Here is a 19,257-nt window from a genome sequence, read left to right on the forward strand (position 1 = left end):
TCATCTTTTCTGTAAAAACAGGGAATCTTTTTCCTCTTTCAGAGTCCGTGCAGTGCTTAGTGGTTGAAAAGCACGATAAAACGTAGAGTTGGAGCTTCATGTGAAGCTTAAGAGATGGGGATGCCACAGTCGTGGCCATTTCTGGGGCCAGTCCTTGCTGCTTTCCCCTCGGACGGCCGCGTCTCCCATGGCATATAGACATCTGGGCGTTTGCGTTGGGTTCCCTTTCCGTGTTCAAACCCCTCCTGGTGTCCTGCTCACTGTTTCTCTGCTGGTTTTTTTGCAGATCCCCCTCCTGCACAGCCGCCTCCGCCAGCGGAAGGGGTGACCCCACCTCCGGCAGGAGCCCCGCCGGCCTCAGCCGCTCCCTAAGCAGTCAAGGAAGAAGGAACTTCTACAGCAACATAGTGGTGACCAAAAATGAATTCCTCAGTTACCTTCTGTTCCCCTGGGGGGGTTTCACCTCCCGTTGGCCTGCCCCGGTTGTGTATGTGTGCATATACATACACGTATACAAGCACATACACACAGCGTCTTTTTCGCCCTCTCCCCACCGCTCGTAACCTGGCAGTACTCGGCATTCCTTTGGGAAAGCTTTAGATCAAAGACGCCAGTAGTGCCTCCGTGTTGCTGGTGGGAAGTCCTTTACGCTTTGGTCTGCTTGCCTTTCAGAGTGTGCTCGACTCTGGTTTCTTTCCTCTTGGTGTTTTGAGCTTTGGGTTCTCCTGGAGAGGGTAAAAAAACCAAACAAGCTTTTAAGGTGGAGGCGTTAACTGAGCTTTAGGATGTAGCACATGCCCGCTCCACTTGTGATTTAACATTTCGGATTCTCCGGGTAGAGCAAAGCATCAAGATCGGATGCCAAACCAGTGTTTTGAGCAGAGAAGGAAAATAAGGGCGTGCTGTAGCAGAGAAGGTGCAGGAATGCCAGCCGTGTTCATTACAGATATCTGATCATTAAGGACGGTAGCAGAGTCCTGGGGCTGCCTCGCTAACTTATTAAAGAAAATATTGATCCAGTGTGAATGAAGCCAGGAGTGAATCAATTGGAATAAAACCACTCAACGGTAGGAGTTTTTCTTGCTCCAGTTTTTACCTTTCTTTTGCCTTTGAAGGTGGTAGTTGAACCTGCCCTCTGAGTAGTTTGATACAGTAGCCAACTGAGGAATAAAACCATGATTTTTAGTCCCTCTTTTTGGAGCATATACTTTTTACTTTTTAAAATGAACAAAACAAAAAAAAAAAAAGTAGATAGCGAAGAAGTGCTAGCATACGGGATTGGGTTGGGATGGCCTAGGTGCGAATGCCAGAACTACCTCCTGCGGACAGCCGAGGTGGGCAGAGTCAGCGACCGTGGTACGCGTCTTCGGGACAACTCACACATCACCTTCCGCTCGTTGACCTTCCGTGGTCTGTGGGGTTGCGGGTAAGGGAACAGCTTCGGCCGGCAAATCTAGGAGCACTTGTTGCGTGAGACCACCGGCGCGGTACTGCTGACGCAGACCTCCAGACTGCCAAAACTGCTTGGTTTGCTCATCGTTAGTGACTGCAGAAAAGTCCTTTGCCGGCTGTGGTTTGGGTTCTCGGCCCTCTTCCTGGCGTAAGAGGGTTTGACAGGTTTCCTTGCCAAAGCTCTGAAGACTGCTCGGTAATTTAAAGGGTGGCTTTCAGCGACCGAGTGCAAGGTGGTGGTCTAAGGCTTGACCAGGGAGAGATCTCCCAAATAATCTGAAACCTGCAGAACCACTTACACCATAAAAAAAAAAAAAGGATTTGCTTTGAAGAGCGCTCAGGTGATTCACTCATCGATGTTAACGGTTGAACTTCCCAGGTCCTGAGAGTGCATGAGTGTGGAGTAACCATTTCTGGGCTGCCCGCACATCCGCTGCATGCTCAGATGATTGTCTGCAGCCTTGTTACTTCCACCGTGTAGGAACAATGCTTTCCACCGTCAAGCTCTAAGAATCCACAGTGCCTAGCAGAGAACGGTCAGGGCCTGCCTGCCTTCCACCTCCCACAAAGGAATTCATCCCCAATGTTACCTTTCCCTCCAGGGTCTTTGGGGTGAGCATGGGATTTTCTGGTTCAGACCGTAGTCCGGTTTAGAATAACCTCAGGTTGTTTTTAGCGTGATCAACTTCAAATATAAAGGATCCAGATGGAGACTTATTTTTTACTGTACTAGTGATGATCCTACGGAGTACCTGAATTCTTGACACTGTTGTGTTTCTGTATAAATGATAACGTGTGCTGACTTTTTCATCTGATCCTATGTATAGGGCCGGTTTTATTCCTGCAACACAGCCACCCAATTTTGTGAAATAAAAAAAAAAAAAATGTGGTTTTTGTACAAAGCTTGTGCCACTTTGTCTGGAGTCTCCTTTCCTCCCTGTGTATTGTGGATGAGCTGAGAACTGTTAATACGATAGGGATCTATTTTTGGCGCTGGATCTTAACTACAGTGAAGTAAATACAAAGCCTGAGCTCGTTACCCGACAAGGTGGGAAACACCAAAGTCACGCAGGTAGGCGAAGGCCCTTCACAATGCGCTCGGTGATCTGCCGCTTTGGAAAATGGTATTTCAGATTTAAAAAGCTTAATGAATGTGGAAGAAGTAAAACAGCATTCGAGGCCTAATAGGATTATTTCCGTTTGATTCCTGCTTCCCCGCCGTCTTGCTGTGCTAACTCGGACGATTGCTCAGGCTCGCCTTCCCAGTTGAATCACGCACTTGAAAGAAGTGCTCTGAAGTGGCAGATTTTAATAGAGGAGGAATGGGCGCGCTGACCTAGCAGGGTCCCACCGTTCCCCTGTTCCCCTATCAGCTTCGCTGTTAATTGTTTAATTCAGATGCCTGTTCAGATCTTTTGTCCTTTCCTGCAGCGCTCCAGAGGCTGCCAGGATAGCTTGCCTTTCGATTAAACTGAAACCGGGAATCCAATCTGGATTATATTCTCAATGCTCCTGCTACTTCACCAGGTAAGGGCTTCTTCCTCTGAAGAAGCGCCCTAATGGCACTTCTTCCCGGCCATCCTAGCTGCGTAATGCCCACAGTCCCCAATTCCCTGAAGCTGAAGAAGGAAAAGCGCAGGGGTGGAGATGCGCCCCAGGTTCAGGGCACCCCACGAAAGCCCCATCCCCAATTGGGGATTCCTCCTTCGTTGCCGTGGGAGGTCCCGAGGGCTGGGGTCTTCTGCTGAGTGCTCCCTTGGTGGGCTCCTTAGTGCTCCTTCTGCCTCGGGCCGGGTAAGAACGGGAAGGAGCTCTTCGTGCCTTTGCACTCCAGGTGTCTTCAGCAAGGCTTGTCCCTGCGATCGCACCCTTCTCATCCTGCGGCATGGTCAGCGATTGTCATTTTTCCTCCTCTCATCTCCAAGACCTTTTCCCTAAGGAATGCAAAGAATATGGTAGATCGTCGTGTCAATTCTTGAGCAGTTGGAGTGGTGTGGGGTTAGAGAGAGCAAACTCATTCCTGGTCACAGCTTTATAATGTGAATGCGGTAAGCTTGAAGACAAGTCTAGGACAGGGCTCTAAACTGGAGCTCTTGTCAACGGGCTCAGTGTCCACTCCGGAATTGCAGTAGGGTCGTTTGAAACCAAGATGCCGTTGGGATAAGCGGAAGCTCACCTGCTCGGTCCTGAGCCCTTCTCCCTTGTCCAAAAAATCTGCTGTCCCTCCTGATTATACACACTGCTGGGGGGAGGTTGCATCTTTTATCTGAATAATTTCCTACTGCCGGAGATGGGAGGTCTCTGCTGTGCAGGTTTCTTGTCTTAGCACTGCGGTCTTGTTGGCAGGAGGAGGAATGGGGCAGTGGACCAGGACCGGGAACAGGCGTTCACACCCCCTGCCCGCCCTTGTCTTCACTTCCTAATAATATCCTAAAACTCCCCGTTGCGGATGTGTCCTGTCTGGCAATACCAGCTCCACCATGTGGTTCCTGAAAAGCTGCACTTTTTTTTTTTTCTTTTCTGGCTGACTTAAAGCCAAAAATACACATTGGGACACCTAAAGAGTTCGGGGTGTCTAAATACGCGAGTGCACGTTGTCCTCCCACACCGTTATTTCAATTCCCGTGCCTTTCTCACGAGAAACTTTAAAATGAAGGATTTGGCAAAGCTGGCAACTCCTTTTCAAACTCTGTGGCTTTTACAGCACCAAGTACAATGCATCCGGGGCTGTCCCCGATGGGGGTTGCCAGACACCAGCGCCCATCCCATGGACTAATCCCCCCAGATCCCGGTAGGAAGTGACGTGCCCCAGACGATCAGTGGCAGCGTGGATCTGGGTGACCTGCCAACGGCTTGGCTGTGCCGGAGCCGGTCCCTTGCCCGGCTCTCTAGGAACAGTGTAGCTCTTTGTCTGCGCCGTCTCCCGCCCCGCCGCGTGTGCTGCCCGCATGGGAATTTCTGCTTTCATTGGAACCTCCTGCTGCTGCCGGGGGTCACAGTTCAGGGACCCTTTTCAGCAGCCCCGGGAGTTGTCGGGCAGCAGGGTGTCACGTGGAGGCTGCAACGGGAAACCTAGGGCTGATGATTTGGAATTTTTTTTCCCAAAATCCCTCTTTTTTTGTCCTTCCGAGTTGACGTGTAATAAAAAACCACCTCGTGTCCGTCGAAACCAGCGGCCTTTCTAGCACGCTCCCACATTTCTAGCGGGATGTTTGGCAATGCCGGTGCTCACCGTGTGTCAGCGCCAAGGTTGCCCACCCGGGTCTGCGTTGCTGAGCCGATGGAGAGCCGTGGGCAGGAGCGGTGCTGGCGCGCGGGAGCCGGGGATGATCTGGTGGACAAAGACCTGGACCAGCCACTTCCACAAGGCAGGTTCAGCCCAGTCCCAGCTGGGGCCCCTGAGGCACGTCTCCTCGCCAAGCAGTTGACGTGCCGTTGGAAGAGCCACCAGATCCCTGTGGGATCCATTTCACGGAAATCCCTTGTTCCCTCCCAGCGCTGGGGGCCAGGGCGCTGTAGAAGACCCACAGAAACGGAGACAGGCTCTGCCCTCGGAGGATGCTCAGCGCAGAGCTGGTTCCTGGTTCTCTCTGCTGCTATAATTTTGCCTTCCCTCTTCCAGATGAAACAGAGCCCGAGTCTTGGAGGTCATTAAATACCCCTGACCTGTCGTGAGAGGGATAAGGTGTGTGTTCACCCCCCCGTGCACTGCCGGGGTTCAGCTCTTCCGCCCTCCTGAGCTTCTTTTTCTTCCTTTTCCATTGGGTGAAATGGTGTCTCCACACCTCATCCTTAACTGTGAAGTAGCTGCTTTGATTCATCCTGGTTTCCAGCTGTAATAAAAGCAAAACCTTGAAGATAAAAAGCATTTCTGAGGTGCATTTAGTGCCCTCTTTGCAAACTTGCAAGTATTAAACAGGTTTCTTGGGCTCGGAAGGAGAGGTGGGGAAGATGCTATTGCTCCCAGCTGAGTTACCTCAGTCCGTGATGGTTTTGTTTGTCGCTCCCTGCAGATGCTCTGAACATCTGCAAACACAAAAGGTGCTGAACACCACCGGTGGGTGCTGCGCTCGGTCCTCGGGCCGCAGCTCTCTGCTGGCTCTTCTCCCCAAAGCAGCTCGGGCCCGTTTTACTCAGGTTTTTTCTTCTTGCTCTTTGCAGCTCAGAGCTGTAGTGTGTGAGTATTAAACCTCTCCCCCCTTTTCCGTCTCCAGCCGCAGAGCAGCGTGGCTCGAAAGCACGAGCCGGTGGCTGCTCGGACGATGGAGCTCTGCCTCCTGCCCGAGCCTGGCTGTGCCTTTCCGACACTGAATCCTTCAGCCAAGCGCCCCAGCTCCCTGTGCAGGCCAGGAAGGGGTTTTTTTGGAAGATACCAGCTTGCTTATCCCTCTGGCCAGAGGTAGGAGAAGGGCTGGAGGGCTCCAGCACCGCGGGGCATGCAGAGGTTGCGAATTTTGTGTGTCTTTACCCGGTGCTGCCAGCATCCCTCTCCGAGCTGCTCGTGCAATCCTAAACATAGCTCCTGTTTTAAGGACTTGGAATTACGGCAATTTTCAGATCAACTCGGTGTCGGGAGCGGTGTGGTGTGTGACTGATACGTGGTGGGTGAATTTGTTCCCTGCGGAAACGGTTTGGATGTTTTTGTGGAGTATCTGAGGCTGAAGGCAGCGTCGGAGGCTGATTTTAGGTCTCGCAGCTGAAGCAGGCGCCGGCTTCCTTCAGCTATCGGTGTCGCATCGGGGCTCGTCCCCTCGGAGCCGTGCCCTGTGCGGTGCCAGCCCCAATCAGGGGCAAAGCTGTCCCGCTAAAACGCTGCCTGGCTGCGCTGAGCTTGGCCCTGGGCTCAGGCTCACCGTCGAGGATGCTTTGAGCGAGGGAAGAGCTCGCGTGGCCAAGGCGAGCGGTGCCCGAGCCGGGGCGGAAAACACCGACCTCACCTCTGTCATGGAGTCGTGATTTCTTTACACCTTTCCCGTACTTGTTAATGAGAAAAATTGGAAAAGGGGGTGGTTTGAGCATCTCTGGCACCTGAGCGAGGAGGATGCCAAGCAGGCAGCCCAGGGAGAGAGGGTGGGGGGAAAGAAAAGCTGGTGGCGAAGTCCCAGCCCCAGCCCATTCTGCCCTCAGCACCAACCCCCAGTGCTCCCGGGCTCTGCATGCAGCCCGCTGTGGGTCCTGGTCCGTGGGGACATCAGCATAGGAGCACGGGGAGGCGGCCATTCCCCTGTGCTCGGATAATGGGATCCTTCCAGCCTCCGTTTGTCCCCACGGGGTCCTGGATCCTAATCCAACCTGTCCCCTGCGCCCAGGCGGGCGCCAGAGCCCATCTGCCTCCAGCTGCTCTTGGGGACAGGGGGATGAAGGTGTTGGTGTGGGGCTGCCCCACGGCTGCTGGCTTGCTCCGGGAGCTGCCAGCTGGAATGAGCCGGGATGTGGGGCTGAGCTGAGTGCTCCCCACGGGGCTGGCAGCCGAAGCCGGGTGCTGGCAGGAGCGCGAAGCAGAGCAGGGCTGGGGGGATGAGCAAAGCCCCTCCTGTGGGTTTTCGGGGACCCCAAGGCAGGGCAAGACCCGTGAGCAAGCTCAGCTCCCAGCGCTGAACCGGGCAGAGAAGGGATTTGGGGTGAGATCCCTCCCCAGCTGCGTGTGACCCTCTCACAGGATGGACAGACGGACAGAGCTGACGCTGATTTCCTCCAGAAATGCCCAAAAAGGGTCTCCGGTGTGGCTGCGTTTCACAGTCTTTCAATTCACCCTAAATATTTTGAGTAGCTCCCCCAGGAAAACACACACCCAACGGCAGCAGCCAGTTCTGCCCGAGAGGAGGGAGCTGCCCCTGGATTTCCTCTGCGAGACCGAAGAGCCGTCACCGTTTCAGTCTGTCCTGCTGCCCCTCATCCAACCCTCTGCTGCTGCTTCTGCCTCTACGTAAGACAAATCCGAGGCAGGTTTGTAGGAAAGGTGGTGAAAGCAGACCCGTGAGATGGCTCTGACGCCTGCGTTGGGCTCTGCTGCCTTGTCTGGTGCGAAATTGAAGTGTGGTGAAGGAGCCTGATGAATTCAGGCTCTGCCACGCTCTGCCCGCTGCGCGTCCCGGAGCTGCGGGAAGGGGGAAGCTCCGAAATTCATCCCCCAGCTGGATGTCCCTGCCTGGTGCGTGGCATCGACCGCCGTCCCTCCGCTCCCTGAAGCGGCAGCTGAGCTCTGCCCACGGAGGGTGGTGAGACCCTCGGTCCCCCCTTGCCCACCCACGTTGACTGCTGGGGGGGTCTGATCCGGAGCCGCTGGTGCAGGGATGGGTGCGGAGCCTGCGCCGGGGGGGGCGAAGGTGTGTGGGGACGTGGGGGCTCTTCCCATGCGATGGTGGTCTGCAGGGAAACGCGATGGGCGACGCTCCCCAGGACCGGGGGGGAGCAGCCTCCAGCTGGGGTGGGGCGTGCCGACACCCCCTCGTTCCCCATTGATTCCCTGAGATCCAGGGCAAGGTCCCTCCTCTCCACGGCGCTCAGCACCCTAGGGTGACGCTGGCTGCAGCTGGAGCTCTCCGGGTGTCGATACCCCAAGGGGACACCAGTGAGTGGCCGGTACCGGAGAGGAGGAGCTGATGCTCCGGGGCTGCCCCGAGGGCTTGCGGAGTCTCCAGCCGTGGAGACGTCCAAGACCCGACCGGACATGGTCTTGGGCAACCTGCTCCAGGTGACCCTTGGCGAGCAGGGCTTGGCCCGGGTGGTCCCCAGGGCTCCCCGCTAGCCCCACGCGCTTCCTGCCCCCAGGAGTTACCGTGGGTGCTGGAAGCTCCCGTGGACTTAACAAGCACCGAAAACTTCAGCATAAACGCCTTGAGCCATCGCTGCCACGTGCCAGCACCCTGCCCCGCTGCTGGGGAAGGGCTTTGGGTGCAGGATGGGTGCTGCTGCCCTGCCCGGGCTCCATCGCCCTGCCCCGCATGGCATCCCCAGCACCGTCCCCGGGATCCCACCCGTCTTCCCTCGGCCTCTTGCCGCGAGGGTGGGGACACGGCGGAGGGACCTCAGCTCCGGGCAACGTGTGGGACCCCGATGCCTCTTCCTGACCCTTTTCCCTAGCTGTCGCAGCCGTGTCCCCCCGTCCATCCCTGCGGCCCCTTGGCCGGTCCCCTTGGAAACGCATCCAGGGGCGGAAGCGTGGGGAATATTAAGCAGGTGCAGCCCCTTCAATCCCCCTTTGAGCAGGGACAGAGCGGGGCTTGTTCCCGGCGCGGGGAGCCCGGCCAGGCGCGGTGGCTGCTGCGGGGGAGAGGGGACCCCCAGCCCCACCGTTCCCCCGCAGCCCAGCTCCCCCAGTCCCTGCCGCACCCCCTGCACACGCGCCCCACGGCTGCCCCTCTGCGTGGGATGGGGTGGTGTGGGGTGCATGGTGGGGGGCGGTTGCAGCTGAGCCGACGTGGGTCCCACACAGGGGTTGGGGGGCACTGGAAAGGGCTCCTTCGGGAGCATCCGCTGCTCCCCAGGACACCCAGCCCTGCCCCGAGCATCCTTCCCCAGCGCGGGATGCGGGAGCAGCCATAGCCGGCGTGTTCCTGCGCCGCGGGCGGAGGAGGACACGCGGTGACCTTGGAAGGCCTCGGCCAGCCGGGAGCTCGCGTTGTCCCCAAGAGGACGAGGTGGCCGCGGGGCGAGCGGTGTGGGGCGCAGGGGACGGCAAAGGCACAGCCCCTCTCCCGTGCATGGGGCTGGGCTGAGCCCCCCCGGTGCAGCTCGGGGTGTCCCCACATATGGGGTTGTCCCCAGCACAGCCACGACCCCCCCACACAGAGGTGGGATTCAGGGTGGGGACGGGATGGGTGTCCCCCGGGTTGGTGGTGGCACCCACAGGGTTTGGGTGCTGCCCCGGCTCTTTTGGGGCCGGGAGGGAGCCGTGTATCCCCCCGCCTGGCTTCAGAGCGGGTTGGCGGTGCCCACGCGGATGGGTCATGGGTGATGGTGGCCATGGTGGCACCTGGTGGCACCTGGACCACTTTGGCACTGGGAAGTGGTGCCGTGGCCGTGGGGCGCCCACTCGGGGGGACGAGGAGGGTCTCACCCGGCACTGGGGCCTTTGTCCCGGGGGGGGGTCTGAGCGGCTGCAGCCCCCTGCCCCGTGCCACGGCCCCGCGGTGACCCCGGAGCGAGGGCTTCACCCCGGGATTTGGGTGCTCTGCCCTCACCTCGCTGTGGCTGGGACACCCCCTTGCAGCCCCCCCAGGGCTGTGCGTGAGTGGGGGGCTTGGGGGTGCAGGGTGGGGGTCCCCCTGCACCAGCTGAGGATGTTTGGGGGGGCGTGTCCAGGTGCTGGTGTAGGGATGCCCCCCCCCATGCAAAAGCAGTTTGGGGGGTGTCAGCAAGGGATCCGGGTGCTGGGGGGGGTGCAGGGGGAGCAGTTTGGGGGGGTCAGTGAGGGATCCCGGTGCTGGGGGGCTGCGGGGGGGTCCTGGTGCTGGGGCAGGGATGCCCCCCCCCCCCGCAGGAGCAGCTTTGGGGAGGAGTCAAGGAGGGGTCCCCGTGCTGGGGGGGGACAGGGGGGTCCCGGGGGTCCCCGTGCTGGGGGGGGACAGGGGGGTCCCGGTGCAGGGTTGCCCCACCCATGCAGCAGCAGATTTGGGGGGGAGGTGGGGGGGTGTCAATGGTGCTGGGGGGGGCCGGTGCAGGGGGATCCTGGTGCAAGGACACCCCCCGCGTTCAGGAGCAGTTTGGGGGGGGGGGGGGTGTCACCGAGGGATCCCCGTGCTGGGGGGGGCCCGGTGCAGCGATGCCCCCCCCCCAATGCCGGAGCAGGTTTGGGGGGGGCGGGCAGCGAGGGATGCCGGTGCTGGGGGGGGGGGATGCTGGGATGGGTCCCCCGGTGCTGCCTGGGGGGTGGTGGGGGGGTGTCCCCCGGGGATGCCGGGTGGGGGGGTGGTGGTGGGGGGTGTCCCCCGGGGATGCCGGGTGGGGGGGTGTCCCCCGGTGCTGCCTGGGGGGTGGTAGGGGGGTGTCCCCCGGTGCTGCCCGGGGGTGGGGTGGTGGGGTGCCCCCCGGTGCTGCCGGGGAGTGGTAGGGGGGTGTCCCCCGGTGCTGCCCGGGGGTGGGTGGGGGGTCCCCCCGGGGATGCCGGGGGTGTGTGTGTCCCGTTGCCGTGTCCCGTAGCCCCTCACCGTGGCTCCCGGCGGCGTCCCCAGTCCCGCGGGCGGAGCCGGTGGCTCCCGCCCGCCCCCAGCCCGGCCCCCCCCCCCCCCCCCCCCCCGCGGAGCGGCGCGGAGCAGCGGCGGCGGCGGCGGCGGGAGGCGGCGGCGGGAGGCGCGGGGCGCGGGCGGAGCCGCTGCCGGTGCCGGCCCCGCTGGCGGAGCCGCGGGTCCCTCCATGCCGCCATGGCCCCCGCGGCTGCCCGGCCCCGCGCCGCCCTGGCCCTGGCGCTGCTGCTGCCGCTCGGCGCCCTCGGTACGTACCGGGGGGGGGGGCCGGATCCCGCACCGGGAGCGGGGGGGGGACCCTGGCGCGGGGGGGGGGGGGGGGGGGGGGGGGGGCTGCATTCCTCTGCAGGCACCCGGGGAGGGGGCGATCCCCGTACCGGGGCTGGACCCCGTGGCAGGGAGCTGCAGTCCGCTTGCAGGGCGGGCTGGATCCCTTGGGGGGGGGTGGATCCCTTTGGGGGGGGGGGGGGGGGGGCCGGATCCCTTTGGGGGGGCTGGATCCCTTGGGGGGGGGCTAGATCCCTTGGGGGGGGCGGATCCCTTTGGGGGGGGGCTGGATCCCTTTGGGGGGGGGCGGATCCCTTTGGGGGGGCTGGATCCCTTTGGGGGGGCTGGATCCCCTCGCTGGGGGCTGGATCCCTTTGGGGGGGGCTGGATACCTTTGGGGGGGCCGGACCCCTTTGGGGGGGCTGGATCCCCTCGCCGGGGGCTGGATCCCTTTGGGGGGGGCTGGATACCTTTGGGGGGGCTGGATCCCTTTGGGGGGGGGGCTGGATCCCCTTGTGTATATGGGGTGCAACTGCAGGAACCAAAGGAGGGCTGGGTCCCCTTGCTGGGGGCTGGGTCCCTTTGGGGGGGGCTGGATCCCCTCAGCCGGGGGCTGGATCCCTTTGGGAGGGGCTGGATCCCTTTGGGAGGGGCTGGATCCCCTTAGCCAGGGGCTGGATCCCTTTGGGAGGGGCTGGATCCCCTTGCAGGGGGGGGGGACTTGATCCTGTTGCAGGGGGCTGGATCCCCTTGATGGCTGGGGTGCATTTGCAGGAGCCTGAGGAAGGCTGGATCCCCTTGGAGGAAGGGCTGGATCCCCTTGGAGGAGGGGCTGGACCCCCTTGTAAGGGGGCTGGATCCCCTTGCAGGGGCTTGGATCCTGTTGTGGGGGGCTAGACCCCCTTGTAAGGGGGCTGGATCCCCTTGCGGGACTTGGATCCGGTTGTGTGTACGGAGCACGCTTGCAGGCTGCAGAGGAGGGCTGGATCCCCTTGCAGTGGGGCTGGATCCCCTTGCAGTGGGGCTGGATCCCCTTGCAGGAGGCTGGATCCCGTCGTGGGGAGGGCTGGATCCCATTGTGTGTAGCGGGTGCATATGCAGGCAGCAGAGGAGGGCTGGATCCCCTTGCAGAGGGGGCTGGATCTATTTGGGGGGGGCTGGATCCCCTTGTGTCTATAGGGTGCACTTGCAGGAGCCAGAGGAGGGCTGGATCCCCTTCCCGGAGGGGCTGGATCCCCTTGCAGGGGGCTGGATCCCATTGTGGGGGCGCTGGATCCCATTATGTTTACGGGGTGCACTTGCAGGAGCCAGAGGAGGGCTGGATCCCCTTGCCAGGGGGGCTGGATCCCCTTGCTGGGGGGGCTGGATCCCCTTGCAGGGGAGCTGGGGGGTCTGGGCTGGGGGTAGCTTGGCTTGGGGGGGCTGTACCATGTGTTTGTGGGGGCTGTGTTGCGGTGGAGGGGGGGGTCGCAGATTTAGGGGGTGATGGCCGGAGCTGTCGCGGGTGAGGGGGGACCCACGGAGCCGGGGGCTGCTGTGGGGTTTGCCCCTTCGGTCCCCTGGAAAGGCTGTAAAGTACTCGGCGTGCAGCACGCCCCCCCCCAAAATGGCTTGTCATGGTGCTGGTGGGTGCGAGGTTGAGCCAGTGGGGACCTCCCGGGACCCCCCAGGCCGCCGTGGCCCTCCTGGGGTGCGGGCGGCACCTCTGACACGTCTTTCTCTCCTTGTTCCCCTCCAGCATCCGAGTGGCCCCCCCAGAATGCCAGCGAGGCTGAGGGGAGAGGCTGGGAGGGCTCCCTGGAGAGCAGCCCCCCGCAATGGGACCCGGCAAGCAGAGACCTCGCGGGGGGGACCGGCAACGGCACCAGCCCCGGGGGGACCGCGGCGGGCGACGAACCCCCGGCAGGACCCCAGCTAGAGCCCGCTGAGCGGGGCACAGCCGCCACCACGGACCCGGCGGCGATGCCGGAGGGGTGCGCGGGGTGTGCCGGGGAGGGCGACGCCAGCGCTCTGCCCCCCAAAGCCGGCTCGGTGGAGGATGGCCAGGCGGCAGTGACCTGGCCCGGTGACGGGGGGACGGTGGTGGTGGCACTCAGCAGCCCCGAGGAGCCGGGGAGCGGCGAGCGGCCCACGCAAGCCTCCCTGCCCAGCCCAGGGGTTTTTGGGGGGCTCACGGCCGCCCCGCCGAGCCCCCCCGGCCCGCAGCTCGCCACCGACTCGGCTGAATCCGACCTGCTGCTGGCAGCCGGGGGCTCGGCCGCGCCGCGGACCCCTGTGCCAGGCGACCGCAGCCCCATGCCAGGTGCCACAGGGGACTTGGGGCGTCCCCCGGAGCTCTGGGTGGTCGCATCCAGCCCGGCCCCGGCGCAGGGAGCTCGCGGCCGGACGGATCTGACCTGGCTGGAGGCGGAGGAGCCCGTCACCGCCGCCACAGGTCCGGCCGAGCCGCCGGCCGACCAGACGGCCTCGGAGATCATTGACGTCGACTACTACGACCTGTTTGAGGGGGGCGAGGGGCTGGGGGGCTTCCCTGGGGGCGGCCGGGGGGCGGCCGGCTCGGCGCAGCGGCGGGAGCCGGAGGGGGCGGCCACGCCATGGGCCCTCCACGAGCTCTACGACGACTTCACGCCCTTTGACGAGGCCGATTTCTACCCCACCACCTCCTTCTACGCCGATGGGGACGAGGAGGATGAGCTGGAGGAGGATGAGGAGGAAGAGGAGGAGGAGGAAGATGGGGAGCTGGAGGACGAGAACAGCTACCGGCCACTCGCCTCGGCCGTGCCCGGCGCCCAGCCGGCACCGTGGGACCCCCGACCCACCGGCCGCCGTGATGCGGCCCCGCCGCAGCCCTCCAGCGTCGCGGGGGGCAGCCCCACAGCGCGGCCGCGGCCGGGGGAGCGGGGCCAGCCGGAGAACGGCACCGAGTGCCGGAGCGGTTACGTGCGGCACAACAGCTCCTGCCGCTCCGTCTGTGACCTCGTCCCCAGCTACTGCCACAACGGCGGCCAGTGCTACCTGGTGGAGAGCCACGGAGCCTTCTGCCGGTAAGGGACGGGGACCCCGGGTCCCGTGGGGAGATGGGGGGCTCATGGGGGTGCTCTCCATCCCTGTGCACCCCATCCCCGGGCTCTCCATCCCTTGTGCACCCCACCCCTCGGCTCTCCATCTGCTGTGCACCCCATTCCCAGGCTCTCCATCTTCACGCACCCCATCCGGGTCCCTTCGGCCCCACAGCCCCGTCCTGCCCCACAGAGGGGCTTTCCCTGCCCCCCCCGCCCCCCAAAGCAGCGGCTGGGCAGGAATTAGGTCAGGGCTGCGCAGCCGAGGCTCCGGGGCCACCGCGCTAATCGGCCCTGGCAGATTGCGCCCGGGGAGGGCCGATGCCGGCTGTGCCGTACGGCTCGGCACGCGTCGTGTGGCTGGCGCCGAGCCCGCCTGCACGGGGAGACGCGGGTGCGTGGCGTGACGGGGCCGTCGTCCCCCCCATCCCCGATGGCCACCCTGCTCCCCACCACCACCGGGGCTGAGCGGGGCCGGGAGCTGCGGGTGCGGGGGATGAGCATCACCTGGGGGGGCCCTGACCCCGCTCCCGGCGTCCCCCACTGTCACCCATCTCGCGTGGCCCCAGCGTCACGGGGGGGTCACCCCTCTCCGGGTGGCCCTTGGGGACCCATTAATCTCATCCCCCATAATCTCCCTGATCATCCCTGAGGATGCTCTTTGGGGCGGGGACACGTTTTTGGGGTGGGGGGTCCCCAATCACCTCCCCTTGCAGGTGCAACACGCAGGACTACACGTGGCACAAGGGCACGCGCTGCGAGGCCATCGTCACCGACTTCCAGGTGATGTGCGTGGCCGTGGGCTCGGCCGCCCTCGTGGTGCTGCTGCTCTTCATGCTCACCGTCTTCTTCGCCAAGAAGCTCTACCTGCTCAAGACGGAGAACAGCAAACTGCGCAAGACCAAGTGAGTGGCATCGGGACAGGGCTGGCACCCCTAAAACTGTCCCCAACTGCTCTGGGGGGACACCCCGACAGCCGCAGCGGTTTGGGTGGTCTTCGCTCTTGGCGGTGGCACCGGGGCCGGATGAGGTCCCGTCCCCGCGCGGTGTCGTCAAGTCCCCCCCGTGCCGATGGGGACAAGGTGACGGTGGGTGGGAAAGCTCCCGGAGGCGGGTGCTCTGCGGGGACGTGGCTTGTGGTTCCTGCTCCACCATTAATCCTTTAAAGCTGCTCCTGACTGGCACCAGTTAATCTGCTGCACTGGGAGCTGGGGCCACCGGCTGGGCTCGCCACGCTGCCCAGGGGCCACTGGAGATGGTCACCGCTGTGTCCCCGGGGACAGGGCTGGAGGGTGACGGGGGAAGGTTGGGGTCACCCCCCGGCTCCAGCAATTGCTGCCCACCTCCTTGGAGCAGGGAAGGAGAAAGCCCTCCCAGCCTGGGTCCCTAATGAGCTGTTAATTAGGGTTTGGAATTGCCAAGCGTAATTAGCAGCGAAGCTCCGTGCCAGCCCATGGGTCTCCCTCTCCGGTCCTGTGGCTCCCGCCTGCCCCGGGCTGCCCTCCTGCTCCCCGCCTGCGCCTGCCCGCACCTTCCCAGAGCTGGGGGTACTTAGCCCCTAACCCCCACATCTGGGGGTATTTAGCCCCTTAAATCCCCAGATGTGGGGCCACATAGCCCCCAAACTCCATCCCTGGGGACATTTACCCCCCAAACCTCCAGATCTGGAGACATGTAGCCCCCAAAATGTCCCTGGGGACATTTAGCCCCAAGCCCCCAGAGCTGGGGATATTTATCCCCCCAAACCTCCAGAGCTGGGCGTATTTAGCCCCTTAAATCCCCAGATGTGGGGGTATTTAGCCCCTTAAATCCCCAGATGTGGGGGCACATAGCCCCCAGACTCCATCCCTGGGGACATTTAGCCCCCAGACTTCCAGATCTGGAGACATTTAGCCCCCCAAACCTCCATCCCTGAGGGACATTTAGCCCCAAGCCCCCAGAGCTGGGGATATTTATCCCCCCAAACCTCCAGAGTTGGGGGTATTTAGCCCCTTAAATCCCCAGATCTGGGGGTATTTAGCCCCTTAAATTCCCAGATGTGGGGGCACATAGCCCCCAAACTCCATCCCTGGGGACATTTACCCCCCAAACCTCCAGATCTGGAGACACGTAGCCCCCAAAATGTCCCTGGGGACATTTAGCCCCAAGCCCCCAGAACTGGGGATATTTATCCCCCCCCCCCCCAAACCTCCAGATCTGGGGGCATTTAGTCCCAAATCCCCACAGCTGAGGGTATTTAGACCCAAACCCCAGAACTGGGGGGCATTTAGCCCCCCAAAACACCCAGATCTGGGACGTTTAGCCCCAAACCTCCATCCCTGGGGACATTTAGCCCCAAATCCCCATAGATGGGGACATTTAGTCCCAACCCCCAGATCAAGGAGCATTTAGCCCCCAAACCCCTAGATCTGGGGTGTTCAGCCTCAAACCCCCAGATCCGGGGGTATTTAGCCCCAAGCCTCCATCCCTGGGAACGTTTAGCCCCCAAACCTCCAGCGCTGGGGGCATTTACCCCTCTCCAACACCAGGTTCACCCCGAAATGCGGCCGGGGGCGCGGGGGCTGCTCGGTGGCACCCCCAGTCTTACCGCTGCGCTCTCCTCTCCCCCCGGCAGATACCGCACCCCGTCCGAGCTGCACAACGACAACTTCTCCCTCTCCACCATCGCCGAGGGCTCCCACCCAAACGTAAGGAGGCTTCGCGGCACCGTCCCCCCACTCCCGCTTGCTGTCCTACCCTTGTCCCTCTGTCCCCCCCAGCCGTGATCCCGGCACTGCCTGGGTGACGGCGTCACCGCCGGGTCCCTCTGCACCCTCCTGTCCCCGTCCCACCGCGGCCACCGCTCCGTCCCCTCGCTGTCGGGTCCTGCCGTGCCGCATCCTGCCCCGACTACCCAAACCGGACCCGGGCCAGGCAGAGGGTTGGTGTCACCCCGCTGTCCCCCTGCCCTGTCCCCTCCTGCCCGTGTGACTCCCCGGGGAGCCACCATTCAGAGTTGCCTGGTGGCTTTGGCTCCACGCACGGGTGACAGGGGCGGCTGTGCCGGCGTTTTTGGTGAGGGGACAGCCGGTGTGACGTCCCCACCGTGCTCGTGGCTCCGGCAGATGATGCTCCCTGGCTGCAGCATCGCTAGGGCAGCACCGGCGGACAACGGCCGGCAGCGATGGGCGATGCCGAGGGATGAAGCACTCCGGGATGCTGATGGCGTGGTCTGGATGCGACCGCCTGCGTCCCCCCGGGGCTGCCCTTCCAACCTCCTGTCTTTCAAATCGAAACAGAGAGAAGCGAAGGGCTTTGCCGAGTGCGAGCCGGAGGAGGAGCGTAGGTCCCTCTAGCCTTTGCCTTAGCCCAGAGCCGGTTTTCCCCGTCTTTCGACCGCCTTTAGCAGCCATAGCGTCTGCCGCCGCTCGGTCCGGCCACCCTGGCAGGAGGCTCCTGGAGCCAGCTCGCTCCCCGCCGCGGAAAGGATGAACCTTGGGATGAATTCGGTGCCGCTCCCCGCTGTCTCGCTGGGGTCTGACCCATCCCTCGTCCGCTCTGGAATACGGAGGGCTCGGTCCTGCAGCCGTGTGCAGTGCCCGGGATGCAGCGTACCGAGGCTGCAGAGGGGACAGCGGGGTCAACACCCCCTGGGAAAGGGGGTTTTTGGGGACATGTGGTGCAGCCCCTCCGCCGGACGATGGAGCTCGGTGCCCCGGCAGCGGTGCCCATCCTGCGGGGTTTGCCGTGGAGCCGATGGCACAAGCCCCAGCCCGGCTGGGTGCCACTCACAGGGTCACTGCCCAGAAGATGGAGGTTTCCCGTCCCCATATGAGTGCGGCCGTGTGACACCGGCCCTTGGGTGTCTCCATCCATCCGCCGCTCGCCACACGGCACCAGGAGCACCATAACCACTACGATGCCGGCGGGTGCCTTACCGCCGTGGCCCCATCCCGCCCTCGCAGCCCCCCACACCAGGGCTCATCCTGCCCCGCCGGCACTGACGGCAACACCGGGACTGTCCGGGCACAGACGCTACCCAACGCAGCCGGAGCTCGGCCCCGGTGCTGGGGAGGCCGCTCTCCCCATGGATGCGGGACAAACTCGGGGCACAGCCCAGCCCCGGGGGGAAGATGCTCCCAGCAGCCGTGGGGGGATGTCGGGAAGAGGCGTCCCCGGCTTTGCCGCTGGCAGGTCTGGCCAGTGGCACGGCGGGGCCGGCTGTACACTAATGAACCGCAATAAATCCAACCCCTTGGGCCTCCTGCCAAGCGCCGCTCGGGGAGTTGCTAATTGGTGCGGGGACGATGAGATGACCCAGGCTGGAAATGGGACGAGAAACGGGGTGGCGGGGGGACGGCTGGAGGGATGGCGGGGGGGACGGCTTCTGTGGCTGGTGCAGCTCTTGGGTGCTGTTGGCGAGCGGCTTTGGGTGCTGGAGGCACCCCAAGGTGGGGGACCCGTGGCAGGGAACGGCAGCGAGTCACCCCAGGCAGGTTGGACCCCGTCGCACACTGGCTCTCCCCCGTGCCATGAGCTCCACGCTCTCCCCGTGCCGACTTGTGTGCTTTCGGGGGGGGGACATTTGTTTTCACCTTTGGGCAGCCCTGCCCTCTGCCAGGGGCTGCCTGCGAGGAGGCAGAGCCGGGTCGGGATGCTGGATTGCCGTCGGGGACGTCGGTGCCTTCACCCGGTCCCTTCACCCCCCCCGACCCCATTGCAACGGTGTCCCCCACGGCACGGCCATCTCCTGACCCCCCCCATCTCTCCCGGCAGGATGACCCCAGCGCTCCCCACAAGCTGCAGGACTCCCTGAAATCCTGCCTGAAGGACGAGGAGCCGTTTAACATCCACAACTCCACGTCGCCCAAGCACGACGGCGGCAGCAAAGGGGAGCAGGACGGCGGCGAGCTCAACTGTCTGCAGAACAACCTGACGTGAGCCGGGGAGGAGAAGGAGGCGAGAGCGGGAGCCAGCCCTCCCATCCCCTGCTGTACCAATCTCCTGTCTCCTCCCCGTCTGGTATCTCTTTTTCCCGCTCCGTGGCATGCTTTGGTGTGTTTTGTACAGAGGAAAACAAAAAATTAATTAATAATAATACAAAGCCAAAGGCTGTAAATGGTCTTTGGCTGCGTTGTGTCGTGGGGGTGTTTGGTTTGTGCTCCGTGTCTATCGCTTGGGTTAGTTCAGCGCTGTGATTTCTAAACCTTTGCTGTTCCGCAACTGACTTTTTTTGTACTTTTACCCCACTTTTTTTGAAATACAAGTAAAAACAGCAAAAAAAAAAAAAGGAAGATCTTGAAATAAAACATTTT

At 62.7% G+C, this 19,257-nt stretch overlaps 2 protein-coding genes across 2 annotated transcripts in view; both read left to right on the plus strand.

The window, feature by feature from the left end:
- Positions 1 to 2,321, plus strand: part of SMARCC1 (SWI/SNF related, matrix associated, actin dependent regulator of chromatin subfamily c member 1) — a 94,507-nt gene extending 92,186 nt beyond the window's left edge. The window contains exon 28 of the mRNA XM_059818570.1: positions 287 to 2,321. Coding sequence (XP_059674553.1) covers positions 287 to 372 — 86 coding nt within the window. The 3' untranslated portion in view covers positions 373 to 2,321. The remainder of the gene's footprint in view (positions 1 to 286) is intronic.
- An 8,493-nt stretch (positions 2,322 to 10,814) lies between these two features.
- Positions 10,815 to 18,883, plus strand: CSPG5 (chondroitin sulfate proteoglycan 5). Its single transcript, XM_059818757.1, has 6 exons — positions 10,815 to 10,884; positions 12,643 to 13,700; positions 13,752 to 13,948; positions 14,680 to 14,868; positions 16,578 to 16,650; positions 18,719 to 18,883. The coding sequence occupies exons 1-6, from the start codon at positions 10,815 to 10,817 to the stop codon at positions 18,881 to 18,883; spliced, it is 1,752 nt and encodes a 583-aa protein (XP_059674740.1).
- Positions 18,884 to 19,257: the final 374 nt, after the last annotated feature.

This window comes from Gavia stellata, chromosome 6 (genome assembly GCF_030936135.1).
Source record: "Gavia stellata isolate bGavSte3 chromosome 6, bGavSte3.hap2, whole genome shotgun sequence".
NCBI lineage: Eukaryota > Metazoa > Chordata > Aves > Gaviiformes > Gaviidae > Gavia > Gavia stellata.